Source organism: Lutra lutra, chromosome 18 (assembly GCF_902655055.1).
Source record: "Lutra lutra chromosome 18, mLutLut1.2, whole genome shotgun sequence".
In the NCBI taxonomy this organism is placed as follows: domain Eukaryota; kingdom Metazoa; phylum Chordata; class Mammalia; order Carnivora; family Mustelidae; genus Lutra; species Lutra lutra.
In genome coordinates this window covers 38959712-38973486 of record NC_062295.1, presented here as the reverse complement: position 1 = coordinate 38973486, position 13775 = coordinate 38959712, and the positions used below count along the sequence as shown (strand labels likewise).

General features: G+C 60.4%; 1 protein-coding gene across 4 annotated transcripts in view; it reads right to left on the bottom strand.

Moving 5' to 3' along the window:
- MAD1L1 (mitotic arrest deficient 1 like 1) overlaps positions 1-13775 on the bottom strand; it is a 316809-nt gene that overhangs the window by 70860 nt on the left and 232174 nt on the right. For all 4 annotated transcript variants that reach the window (XM_047713391.1, XM_047713392.1, XM_047713393.1 and 1 more), the window contains one exon: positions 1379-1586. In XM_047713391.1, the coding sequence (XP_047569347.1) occupies positions 1379-1586 (208 nt within the window). The remainder of the gene's footprint in view (positions 1-1378; positions 1587-13775) is intronic.

Below are 13775 nucleotides of genomic sequence, written 5' to 3'. Positions count from 1 at the left end.
TGAAGAGAAGGGGGCAGATTGGGGCGGGGGTCCCGGTACCCACATGCACCACCTCTGAGCTCACTTCGCTCTTTCCATCCAGGGACCCTCTGCACGCCGCAGATGTGTCTGGCCCAGCAGGCCTGACATGGAGCCCAACATCCTCGGTCCCTAACGAGTTCCGGGGGAGGTTCTGCCAGCATGGGGCCTGCTCTTTGGGATTCTGGCTCTAAGAGAATAACCTTGGTTTTCTGTTTCCTCTTTTCATTGTTGCCGGGGGCAAGGCCACTGCCTACAGCAGGGTGCTGAGTGGAAGGCCTGGGGACCTATGCCTGTCCTAATGCCCTCTGGCAAGTGCCCTTAACCGTCTGCCCCCGGGGCCACCTGCCACCACCTCCAGCCTCGGGGGCTCTGGGGCACCACTTGGACCCCTCTCAGCTCCACCCCCTTCAGCCACCCGCCCACCAGCGTCCTCCAGTCCTCTCTGTGGGTTTGCACCTTCCTTGAAAATGAAATATAAAACCCCAAACCTCCCATGGTCAAGTTGACAGCAGGTTGGGCCAATGGCAATGGCAAACGGGGCAGAGAGGGGGCTGCAGCCAAGACCCCCGAGCAAGAAGACATGTGCAGAACAAGTCCTGGGCAGGGCTGGTAGAGTTGAGGGGGACAAGACGGTGGACAGAGCCCTGTGCCTTCATGGGACAGAGGATCTGCCCAAGGAGGTCGGGAGGGGCTTCGAGCAGGAGGAGCAGTGCCGGAGTGCAGCTGGGAAACACCCAGGGAACAGGGGCCTCACCCTAGCTCACTGATGGCTCAGTGTCCCCGCCAGAGCTGTGGCGGAATAGGCTGGGCAGCCCGCAGAGAGGCTGGCTTCTGCACCTGGCCCTCACCCTGGACAGGGACCCGAGCAAGTGGGGCTCCCAGATATGCCCCCCTTGGCTGGTGGGCCCCTTTGCTCTGCACTGGCCGGGTAGCTCCAGCACAGGACTCAGTGGGAAAAGGAGGGTTACTTGCTCGCACAGGCAGTGACGACCCATGGGCTCAAGGCCTGTCGCCCTGGTATGCAGAGCTGCAGAGTACGGGTGAGGCCGTGCTCATGTGCCCCTCTCCTGGCCCCTTCGCCAGGGCTCTGGACTCCATGAAAGGTACTTAGATCCATGAAAGATGGTCCCCATTTCCACAGAGCGTTGGATCGACTCGTGATTAATGGGACACGTATACACCAAAAAATGGCACGAATCCGTGTGAGGGGCTGGGAAGGGTTCAGCCACTTATTCCCCCACGGCTGCTGGAATCTCTTCCCGCCGGGACCTGCGGCCCCTGAGGGGCTCGGTCCCAGGCCCTCCCGCAGCCCCCTGCCCACAGGATGGCCCACGGACGCAGTTGGGGAGGGGCCTACCTGTTAGTTCCTTGGACGAAGGCAGACTTGTAGCAGCCTCCAGGTCAGCGGGGACAGGGCCGCCTCGCTCCAGGGCGCGCACGAGCTCCCGCAGCTGCTCACACTCCTCCTGCAGCCGGGCCTGGTCCTCGCGGAGCCGCTGCTTGGCCGCGCTGGCCGGGTTCATGCTCATGTGCAGCACTTTGGTCCTGCTCTGGTCGTAGCCACCCTGCAGGACCACAGGGCGGGTGAGCACGGCCTGGACGGACAGCTTTGGGGATGGACACTAAGGGGTGAGGGCAAGGACGGCCACCCCTTCCCTGGGCCTCCACACCCGATTGATGAGGCCGTGGTGCTGTGACCTGCCTCAGGGAGCGGCAAGGGGTAGCTGGGGGAGGAAAGACGGAGAGACCCGGAGACAGCCCTTCGGAATGTCGCAGGTGCTCGGGCTGCCCGGGCGCCTGCCCGTCTCCTCACACAGCACCTGGAAAAGCACACAGGCAGGGCATCACGGGAGTCTGTGCGCTCCAACACGCCACTGGCAAACACTCACACCCAGGGGCCTGGCTCCCACACACCCCTCTGTCTCGAGGTCCACAGATGCAAAAAAACAACACAAACCTGAGAGAAAGACTGAGACGAGAGCTAAGTACCCATGCAGCCCTGCCACATGTCCCTATCACTAACAGCACCAGGGCCGTCAGCAGCTTACCAGTGTGGATGCGGCCCTTGCTCAGCTGTGAGTCTACACACACGTGCTGGTACAGCCACCTGTGTCTGCTCTACACTGGGTGTGCGTTCCCGCCCATGGCCACCTGTGCACCCCGCCTCGACGGGGCCCAGCCCAGCCCAGCCCCCTCCCCCGCCGCTGCCCTAGCCGCCCACCCCCCACATGGCTACCAGGTCCAGCATCTGCGGGCCGCACGTGACAAGAGCCGCACTGGGCACAGGCCCTCGTGCCTCTGGGTCCAGCCTCTCCACTTCCCAGGCACCAAGGCTGGCCCCCGTCCCGCCTCAGGGTGCTGTTCCAAGCACAGCAAGGTTGCCCTGACATTCGGGAGTCTAGCTTGGGTGCTGGCCTCATGGATGACGTCACAGTGACGCACACGTCCATGTTCAGCGTGCAGTCAGATCAGTCAGTGTTGACAAACGCACAGTCACGTGTCCTGCCCCACGCTCACTGCCCCCCGCGGTTCTGGCTTCTCCAGAACGTGGCTAGCTGAGCCTTTTCAAACAGGCTTCTTTCACTTAGCGCCGTGTGTGGAAGGCTGCACCCCTCCCTTGCTGTCTTGCTGGCTCATTTCTTTTTGGTGCTCTGTAGCACTCCTTCATGCAGACGCACCTGTGTGCGGGTCTGCTCACTTCTGAAGGGCGCCCTCATCGCTTCCAGTTTGGGCAGTAATGGAGAAAGCCGCCATGAGCAGTCCCAGGCAACTTCTAGGACAGAGAGGTGTGCAAGTAACTGGGTCCAGCCTTCTGTTGCTTCACCCACCGCCTCTGCTGGGGCCCCTGCATCCCCCGTGCCCCAGGACCACCCTCGCTCAGCCAACAGACACCCCTCGATCCCCCTCTGCTGCTCCCGCCTGCCTGGCAGCCCCTGTTCTGGTTAGCATACACCGCCCCACTCCAGCCAATGCGGATCCCCGCTCTGCCCAGTTCCGGAAACCAGCGTGAGCGTGGCCCTGTGACTGGGCGAAGCCATTTTCCTGAGGTTTTATCCCCAGTAGCCAGCAGAGGCTGGGAAAGACGCCTCCTCCCTCCTGAGGCTGCAGTTGGGAGAACCAAGGCCTCACTATCTGCCACACGTCCCGCCTCTTCCCTCCTGGCCTGGAAGGGGCCGGTCCACCCCAGGGAAACAAGGTCAGCAACACAGACATGGGGAACGAGTGAGGCCTGGCCTCCGTGCAGAGCTCAGTAAGCATGTGGGGAATGACTGGAAACCTCAGACCCAACCCAGGGCCCGGATGAACCCTGCAGCCTACGGCTGATGAACATGCCTACGGGGCCACCTGGCAGACGCCACAACGCATGACAGTCTCAGCAGTGATGACCGAGAGCCACCAATGCATGGACAGATGGAGCCCAGGGGGAAGGGCCATCTCCCCAGTAAATGGTGTGGGGGCAACAGGATGCCCCAATCACCCTGACCTCACAGCACACATGAACCCCGACTCCTGAGGGAGGGCAAACTGGGAAACGCAAGGTAAAACAGAATCACATTAGGAAAAAACACAAGAGGACATCGTGACCTTGGAGCAGACAGAGGCTTCTCTGAAACAGGAAAGGTGCTGGCCACACATGAACACAAGCACACTTGACTCAGAGCGAGAAGGTGACGGCAGAGGCGGACGCTTGGAATACAACACCTGACAGAGGACTCATGCCCAGAATCCCTGGAGGACTCACACAAGCAAGACAAGCATCAGACAATTCAAGTTTTTAAATGGGCAAAAAATGCAGACACTTAGCAAAAGTGTCCCAAAGGCCGACAAGGCAGGAAATGGAGCACAAATTAATCGTCAGAGGGATGCCAATTAAAACGGCTGCGAGATAGCCCGCACGCATCCCCAAATACCCAGCCGGCACCAAACAGATGGGAAACACCGAGCACCATGTATCGAGCGGCCAGCACTCGTGCAGGTGAGAACGGGAACGGACACAGCCACCCCGGAAACACCACTTGGCAGCACGGGTGCTCAGGGAGAGCAGATGGACATCCCATGGCCAGCAACTCCAGGCCTTGCACAGATGGCCACCGGGAGTCAGGCACCAACAGGTCTTAGTCTTATGGTCCACGCCCATCAAACGCAGTGTGTGGTCCCCATGTGGAGGACTGTCCGCGAGAACGGACGTCACAAACAACACCGAGCAGCAAGCGTCGGACACAGCGGAGCCCACGTCAAGGCCCGATGGCACCCCATGGCGGCAGGCCACACTGCTCTGGGCCGTGAAGGGAAGGAGGGGCCAGCTGGGGGGCTCCAGGGTGTCTGTGATGCTCTGCCTCCTGCTCAGGACACCTGTCACCAGCGGGGTCAGTCAGTCAAGGGAAATCCGTTTCTGGTGTCCCGCCCTGTGGCCGTGATGGGAAGGGGCGCCTTGACACACCATCCAGAAACTCACGGGAGCCGAATGCTTGACTCTCCCAGAATTTACTCACGCTTGGGAGCGAGGGAGGCACATACACACGAACAGATACATACGTGCACGCACACATGTACGACATTCACGTGCACACGCACACATGTACAGGTGTGTGCACGCACATGCACACGAACACACTCATATGCACTCACATAGGTAGACACACATATATGCTCATACACCGAGATATGTGTACACACACGGATGGGCACTCAATGCACAGCCTCATACACACACACACACACACACACACACACACACACACAGGTATGAAGGTCAGAGAACCCCAAGGGGAAGGGGAACTGGGGACCCCTGCGGCCCATGGGACCTGCCTCTAAGACCCTAATGACCCTGGGTCAGTTTGTGGGGGGGGGGTCCCAGCCTTTTGCCCTCATGCTCTTGGATCTGCCAAGAGCAGCTCCAGTTTATAGTCTGGACGACTTGCCCTGTGGCCCAGGCGAGTGGGGGTGGGCTGGGAGCCAGGCCTGGGAAGCTCCCCCTCCACACAAAATTGGCTCCTGGAGGCTCAGGATCCAGGAGATGCTGCCTCTTCTGTTGGGAGAGATGTTTGTGGGGTCACAGCCCTGGCCACGTCTCTCTCGCCATCCCTCTCCGGCCTCCCTGACAAGGACAGGGGCCACAACAGGGCAGGGGAGGGAGAGGGCTGCCTCAAGGGCCTCAGCTCTGCCAGAGCAGAGAGTTGGCACTGCTTTGAGGAAGGCCCCGGACCCATTCTGGGGCAGGTCCAAGGTCTCCCTCCAGCCAGGTGCTCTGGGAGGCCCGTGTCTCCTGAGCAGACGGGCAGGAGGCCGCTGGCCCACCACCCCATCCCATCTCTGCTGGTGAGGCACCTGGGCCAGAAGAACAACCACAGCCAAACTTCCCTCCCGCCCTATCCGCCGTTCTTTGCCTTCTCCTCGACAACAGTCCCATCTCCCGCTGCCATGTTTCTCCTCTCTCTTCCCGGAAAAATGGGATGGGGGAGGGGCAGAGCCCTTATTCCGATCATCCCACTCCCCTGGGAAGGAGGCTGGCTGCAGACACATCCGTCAAGTGCACCAGGGTCAGTGCACGAGCTGAAGCTGCCTTGGGTGTGGTCCTGCCCCGCCACTGAAGGACACTGCAGCCATCATGGGGGCCCGGGGCGGGGCCAGCCGCCAGCCCAGAACACCTGCAGGTGCCTGCAAAGGGGAGGGGGATGGGGCTGGGGGAGGGAGCAGCAGGATCGTCTCCCTTCTACATGCCCCCTCTGGAAAGTAAAACACTTCTGGGTGTTCTAGGCACAGGGGAAGGCAGCCCATAAGCCCCATGGTAGGAGGGGAGAACAGACACCAGCTTCAGCTGCGGGCCAGTAGCCACGGCCCCCTGAGCCCCTCTCTGCTGGCATCACCTCGGAGAGAGAGAGGAAGGCCACCTGCGGCCACCAGAGGGTGGGGGCCCGGGACTCCGAGGAGCCTGCTGGGGAAGGCACTGAGTGGGGAAGACTCAGAGCTCTTGATGGGTTCTGAGAACCTTGTAAAAACCCCAAAGGATTAAAGAGAGATTCTGTAGCTTTGGCTGAATCATAGACTCTCAGGCTAGAAGGCAGTGTTACTCCTCGAATTTGAACAGTCTGGGAAAGATAAGCAAGTATGTGAAATCTATCTGCCCCACGCAGCTGGGCAGAGGCCCGGTGGCAGCAGACGGCCTGGCAGCTTGCTTTCTGGGCCCTTGTGGGCTGGGGTGGGGGTTTGGGCACACAGGGAGGGAGTGTAAGGCTTCACGGGCACACGCCTCCATCCACCAGCCCAATTGGTGTCTGCACTGGGCACCCAGGAGTAAGCCATGAGCCGTGCAAAAACACAGACCCAACTCTTGTCACACACGAGTCCCCAAATGCCATCCTTCCTTTGGTTTTCCTTCAACCCTTCAAAAGTGTAAGAACAAAGATGGGTGAGCAGTCCTTGGGCCTGGACCCACCCCTGCTGAGCCAGAGAGTCAAGTCCCTTCCTTCCCCAGCCACGAAGTAGATGCTCTCCTGGCTGGAGACGGGAAGTGACCGCTGATGTCAGGGGGCTGCACAGGGAGGCAGGTGTGGGGTGAATCAGGGACCTGCGCCCAGACATCAAGGTTCTGGAATGTCATCCTCTGTTATGGAGATGCCAAACACATGTGGGTGGGAAGGACAACCACCACTCCCACCCTGGACCATGGCATCCTGGGGTGGTCCTCCCCTCGAGGGCGAACTGTGGGCATAGAAAACATGTGCTAGGGGATTTTGGGATCCAGCAGGGCTCAGCCAGATGGGGCGGACAGAGGGAGGAACCCAAGCAGGGAAAGCCTCACCATTTGATGAGGGTCTGATGAGCTGGGACAAACGACCCACTCCCTACAGGAGTTAACACAAGCAGGCCCAGCATGGGGAGGCCTCGGCTCCCGGCATTTACAGCGAGGGTAGAGCCATGGGGTTGGCACCCAAGCCAATTCTGCTGCAGCGAGAGTCATCTCCCCAGTCTGGGGGTGACCTGCAAAAGCTCCTGCTCCTCCCAGCTCTGGCCACAGAGAGCAGAATCCCCAACCGCCCCAGATGGTGGGCAGAGGCCACAGTGTCCTGGCTAGGATGACCTCTGACCTGGTCCTGCCCTGGGAGCCCCAACAGGCTGACAGCAGAGCCCAGCAGACAAGGTCCCATGGCCTGGCCTCCACCTCCAGGGGGGAGGCACCTGTCACGGAGATGGCACCTATGGCCAGCGCCAGGGTGAGCTTAGCTGCCCCCACCCACACACTGCTCACCACGGCCTTGAGCTCCCTCCCCTGGGAAACATGGATGGACCCAGCCCTCAGGAATGTCAGGGAGTGACAGTGATGTGCTCTGAGGTCTGTCACGGACCATGAAGTTTTGTGCCACCGCGAAGCACTTCCTCAGCATGTCCGCAGTGGGTAAAGAAGATGGAAGGTCTCCTGGGCACATCAGCTGACAGGGGGCCACAGCCAGACTCCCCAGGTGTGAGACTGGGTATTGCCCATTCCCTCCATCTGTGCGGACCGTAAGGACCCAGCAGGGCAGGCGGGGCCACATCCCTGACTCCGCTGGAGAGGACGTCAAAGGAGCTGGGAGGCCCTCCCGAGGGGGTCTGGGGCAGGGATGGGGGCTGTGGTCCACACCCCAGGCTCATCCCTGCACTGAGACGGGCCTGCAGAGGGGGTCAGGGATGGCCAAGCACAGCTATCCACTGTCCAGGCAGCGCGGAGCCTGCCAGCCCTGGGTCTTAGGGAGTGAGCTCCCCAAGCAGGCTGGCCCCCACAGAATCAGGCTGGGAGGCCGTCACATGCCCCATAAGCCTATGGCATCCCGGGCGTCCCAGCCCACCAGGGCATTTTTCCTCTCTACGGTCAAATTGACAAGTGAGCCTAAAGGCACATCCGCCGGCGCCATCCTGACTGCGCCTGCTTCTGCCTGAGGACCAGTGTCCAACGCTGGTGCCCCACTTCTGGGACCGATACAAGGATGGAATAGCAATGCGCCTGCGGGCATGACCCGCTCCCTCCCCACAGCTGAGGGCAGGCTGCTTCCTGGGAGACAGTCCCATGCATGAGCACCCATGGCAGGCCTGAGCCCCCTCTCCAGACAAGCAGCCACAGCAGGAAGGTTCCAGATCAGGTCTCAGTGCCCACTGCCCCACGCATCCTCCCTGTGGAGTCCCCCACAGCCTCTAGGTCGACATGGCGCATCTAGGTCTGAGTATATGCGTTGTGTGGCCTCTTCTGAAGCATCAGAGGCTGCACGCAGACCCCGACAGAGCCTCCCTGGGACGAAGACCCCAAGAGAGGCCTTGACTCTTCCAGCCTCCCTGCAGGTCCACCCACTGAAAGCTGGAGCTAGTGCCCGGGGAACACGAGTACAGTCACCCAGACGCCCGTGCTGAGCAAGGAAGCTGCTGTGTTAAGCCACTATGTTTTGGGGTGTTAATAACAAAGCAACACGGAACAGATGCTGTCTCTCAAGGAGGCCATGAAAGAAATGAGATGAGCCCTAAGGGCATCCTGGTTCCCACCGGGTGGGCAGCAGGCTCCTGGGAGGCTCCAGAGCCAGACTTTTGGGATTCTGCAAAGAACAGCACCGAGGGGTTACACTCCAACCTGGGTAACCACAGTGCCAAGACAGTGCCCCACTGACCCCTGCCCCGGCCCGACTGTGGAGGACAAGTGGGAGGATACACAGCTAGCTGGGGGAAAGGCCAGCCAGTACCACTGGGCAGGCAGTCCCAGGCCCTCCTCCTGCTGCAGGGGCTGAAGGCCCGCACTGCAGCACCAGGAATGAGGAGCCCCGCATAGAAGCCCAGGGTCACAGCGCATGCCCTGCTCCATCCCATCTGTGATCACGCTCCGTCTTTCACAAAACCCTCATTTTAGTGGAAACAGGTAGAGAATGGGTCAGGGCATAGAGGCTTAGGGCCCCGAAAGCTGGGGCAGATGGTCTGGGGAGACGAGCCTGGTGGTCTGCTCTCCTGTTTCCTGGAGATGGCTATCATGTGGGCCAGCAATCCTTTCCACGAGTGGGCACAAAGCACATATTCAGGTTTTGTGGGCCACACAGCCTCTGTTGCCACTGTACTGCATAGGCAGCCACAGACGTATGTAGAAAGATGGGCACTGCTACGTTACAAGAGAGCTCTATTTGCCAAAATCCACGGCCGGCTGGACCTGGCCCACGGGCTCAGGTTTGCTGACCTTAGGTGGGAAGAATCTGAGCAGGAAAGTGGGAGGGGGAGGAAGGTTCTCCTGCAGGGACGCACTACGGGCTGTGTGGCAGGCCGCGCCGAGGCTGGGCCAGAGGCTGGTTTCCAGAGTGCTGGTGCCAGTGATGGGGGAGCGTCCTCAGCCCACACAGCCGAGCCAGAGCACACTGAAAACAATAGTGAACAAACAGTGCTGGCAAGGACCAGAGACGGAAATAAGCACCCACAGACCGGAGGACGGCATGTGTGACAATGACCGCACCCAGCTGGTGGGCACGTGCCCTTCATCCCGCATCACCCAGACACCAGCTGCTTCCCAAAGTCACGTGGCACTGCAAGGGGCTTGGGAGAACCCTGAATAACCTGGCCACCCTGAAGGGGGTACGGCACAAAGACCCCCACCTCGATTACAGGAGCCATGCACTTGGATGCCGGCCCTGGTATAGATGGGGAACTCACCGGAGGAGAATCGAGAGCCCACAGGAGACTCTCTCATCTATAGCCAGCAATTTCCTATAGTTCTGCCAAGACCACTCAACGGGGAAGAATAGTCCTTTAATACACGTGCTGGGCCACGGGACACCCGTAGGCAAATATGTGAGGCCGGACCCCTACCTCACGCCATATGTAAAACCCAACTCCTAATCAAACACCTAAGCATAAGAGCTAAAACTACAATTCCCAGGAAAAAAATGTCAGCTTAAGCCTTCGTGACAATGGATTCCACCATGCATTCCTGGACAGGATGCTAGACACAAAGAAGAAAAGAAAAAGGAAAACAAACTGGATGTCATCGCAGTGAAAAACTTTGTGCTTCGAAAGACACCTTTGAGAGAAGGAAAAGACAACGTACAAAACAGGAGAAAATACTCATGAGTCACACATCAAGTACGTGACTTGTACCCACGATACTGACTCAGTGGAGACGAGACCAGGTAACAGATGAAAAGTTGGGCAGGGTCTGATGACACACTTCTCCAAGGAGGAGACACAAACCCAAGTAAGTACATGACAAGATGCCCAAAGCTGATGTCATCGCTCCTCAGGGAAAGGGAAACCAAAGTCCCCATGAGATAACAAGCCTTGGCGAGGGCGGGGAGGAGGCCGAGCCCCCAAGGACCAGGGCTGTGGGTATAAAATGGTAACAGGTCCTCAAGTAGTTGAATGTGGAGTCACCATACAGCCCAGCAGGCCTACACACCGGGGTCTGCCTGTGAAGAAATACTCACAGCATCACTATTCACGGCAGATGAAAGGCGGGGAGAACCACGTCCACACAAGGGAACGTTACTCAGCTCTGACACCCACAACAACACACGTGCTCCTTAGATGCACAATGCCCAGGGAGAGAAGCCCCTCACAGAGCACCCCCAGGACAGGACCCCACACAGGTGGCAAGTGGGCCAGGGCCTGCGCAGGGCAGGAGACAGAGGTATCGCAGGGGCAGGGCACGGGACGGCGTCCTGAGGTAATGAGAGTGGTACGCCATCTGCAAGTCCACCAAAACCACCAAATCACTCTCGTTTCAAATGAGTGAGGTAAGTGATACATAAATCCAATCCCCACACAGCTATTTAAAAAAAAAAGAAGAGAAAAAAAAGCAAGTGTTGGGGTTAAAAGCTGGCATGCAGATGGGAGAGCAGCCCCGGGCCCAGTGAGGGAACGTGTGCTGACAGTGGCACAGGCCCCCACCTCCCGCGTCACCCTGGGGCCAGCTGGAAGAGCTGGGGGCGCGCACCTATCTACCTGGGCACCTCTCAGCTGTCCTGTCAGGACCCGAGAGCTGGGCCTGGCCCCACCAGTGGCTCTCCTTGTCTCCAGGGCCTCAGGAGGCACCCAACCAGCAGCCAGGCCGCAACATCTCTGAGCTTCCTGGGCACCCTTGTGCCCCCATGGCTGGTCAGAATTTGCCGCCACGGTCCCCCCTGAGGGACGTTCCCTGACCTCATGTTCTCAGACCAGTTTCCTGGGCTCAGGCTCCCAGCCCCGGGCCCTCAGGGCTCCTGCAGGCCCCCATGGCTGCCTGGACTGGCCGCCCCGAGACCCCACACACTGCTGGGCCCCCATCCCGAGGACAGAGCTCTGCTGTCTGTCCTCCCTAGAGATGTCCGGCAGGAGCCAGGCCCCTCTGCTCAGGCCTGTTTCATCTGAGTCTTGACACATGGGTATTTTGAGGTGCCTAACTAGCACATGCAGACCTGAGACTGCAAGGTAGCGCATCGGCCAGCCTGGGTCCCAGAAAAACCCTAGCAGCTGCCTCTCAGCCATGACTGCAGAGAGGCTGGTTGGCGGGGAGGGAGCTGGGGGCGGGGGGTGCACAGACCGAGTCCCCGAAGCGAGGTGTCAATGCCCTGAGGGCCTGGGTGTGCCGCTGGCACCTGCCACCTGGAGCCTTCCACACTGAGCTCAGAAAGCTGAGGGCTGGAGGAGGTGAGGGGAAAGTGAAGCTGGTGGGTGCCATCGGGGCCCCTCAGGAGTCTGCCCAGGTTTGGAATTGGAAAGCGTACATACCAGGTGGCCAAATGCTGTCTTCCCAGGGTCCAGAGAAGACTGGTTCCCAGGGCAGCTGCCTGTAGGCCCAGCCAAACTGGAAATGGGCACTGTGGTCATCCTAGGATCGCCCACAAACCCCATCCTTCTCCCCTCCCCATGCCCTGCGGAGCTGTCATGGGGCAGTCATGGGGCAGACAGGCGCTGACCCATGTGTCGGGACCGCGTAGCTGGACAGCGCCTGCTACACCATCCCCTCTCGAAGCAAGGAGGCCGTCCTTCTGCTTCTGTGTGGGCAGCATCGTGCGGTGGACCCCAGGGAGGTCCAGGAAGGAAGGGAGACACAGGTGCCCCCGGCTGGCTGATCACAGGACGTCCAGCCCCCGAGAGCAGAGGCTCCCAGATGCTTCCAGCAGGTGGGGATCCCATGAGGATGGGGAAAGGGAACCCAGTGCCTCACCCATAGCCAGCACCCCATAAGGACCCACCGAGGGGAGCCAGTGGCCCTGCACCACCAAGGGCCACCCTCGAGCTCCCACCTGGCTCTTTGGGCAGCATGCGTCGTGGAACCTCTGCTTCGCAGCCGACCTCCCACCCAGAGGACAGCGCAAGCGCCCAGGGAGCAGAGCTGTTCCCGAGCACTACCGTCTCCACCATGAGTGGCAGGAGCGCCCAGCACAAGGGACAGAGTGGGCAACTCTGCGGGCATCTGTGACCAAGGGGCAGCTCGGAGTGAGAAGGGGACATGGCTACCAGGCGCTGAGATGTGTCGTCCCCTTGATCGATTCGCAGCTAAGACGCGGGCGGTCCTGACAAGAATCTCCAAAGGCCAAGTTGCAGGCGTCCTCAGACCAGCTGGTGAGATCCCTCACGCAACACACACCTGTGTCGCTCGCGCCAGGAGCCGGCGCCCCTGCCAGAGAACAACCTAGTTGAAGCCAACCAGGGCCAGACAGGGGCTAGCCAGGGTCGTGGGGACATCTGCTGCACATTTCCAGAAGGGACCTGCCTCTGTGACCACCAGCCGTGTGCTGGGGGCAGGGGGCTGGGCCGCAGGGTGCACCCCACTTGCCCCCACAGCGAGGATTTTCCTCTTGCTCCCCGACTCCATGCTAGCTGGGGAGAACGGCCGCTCCCTCTGCGTCCGGGCCCACGGGGTGTGGGGTGGCAAGCAGCACCAGGGGCCCCTCTGCCCCAGCCCGTGCCGGCCCTCTCCCATCAGCAGAAGACTGAGGGCAGTGGCCACCATCCCTGAGGGCCCTCTGGGCCTAGTGCTCACAGGCCTGCACAGAGAGTGAGCCCCGGGGGCCCTCGCCCAGCCTGTGGCCACACGTGCTGTGGACGGCGGCCCTGGCAAGCCAGGCAAGGAACTGCTGCCCCTTGGCCCACGGCCCGGGAGGGAGGGCGCCTGCTGCCAGACCTGACGCGCATACCAACGGGCCCTGCTGGAAGAGGCAGGGATGCAGGGAGAATTAAACAGCACGGTTAAGTAAGTGCTGGTCCTCATGCATATTTATAAATCACCCGGCCTCTAAGCTAAATCAATCTCTCTCCTGGCTGAGGGAAGCACAGCTCAGGAAGAAGAGCAGAGGCCTCAGGGGCACCTGCTGGGTCTCAGGGCCTCCCTGGGCCCTGCCGTTGTGACCCTGATCCCCCACCCTGGCCCTGTGTCGTCTTCTGCCTGCTGTCCCCGAGCCTGTGGACTGGCTCTGCACAGGCCCAGGGCTGGTGCTCCTGGGGCTCAGGAGCTACATGACCTTGGGCAGGTCCCACAGGCGGCGGGGAGCCAGCAAGGATCTTGCTTGGTGCTTAGTGGGCTCCTGGGGACACTCCCTGCCTCTGAAGCCTTAGGCACCCAGCAGGCCTCGTCCCCCAGAGTGGGGGAGCGGGAGCCCATGGGACAGTGTGCCAGCTGCATGTGGACAGTGTAGGGAGTGGTGGCAGAAGTCACACAGAGCAGCACAGGCTAAGCTCCATGCCACCACCCACCGCCTGTCGGATCTCCAGCACCATGAGCAGCCAGCCCACTTCTTGTCTCAGAGATTTAGAAACTGAGGCCCAGAGCAGAT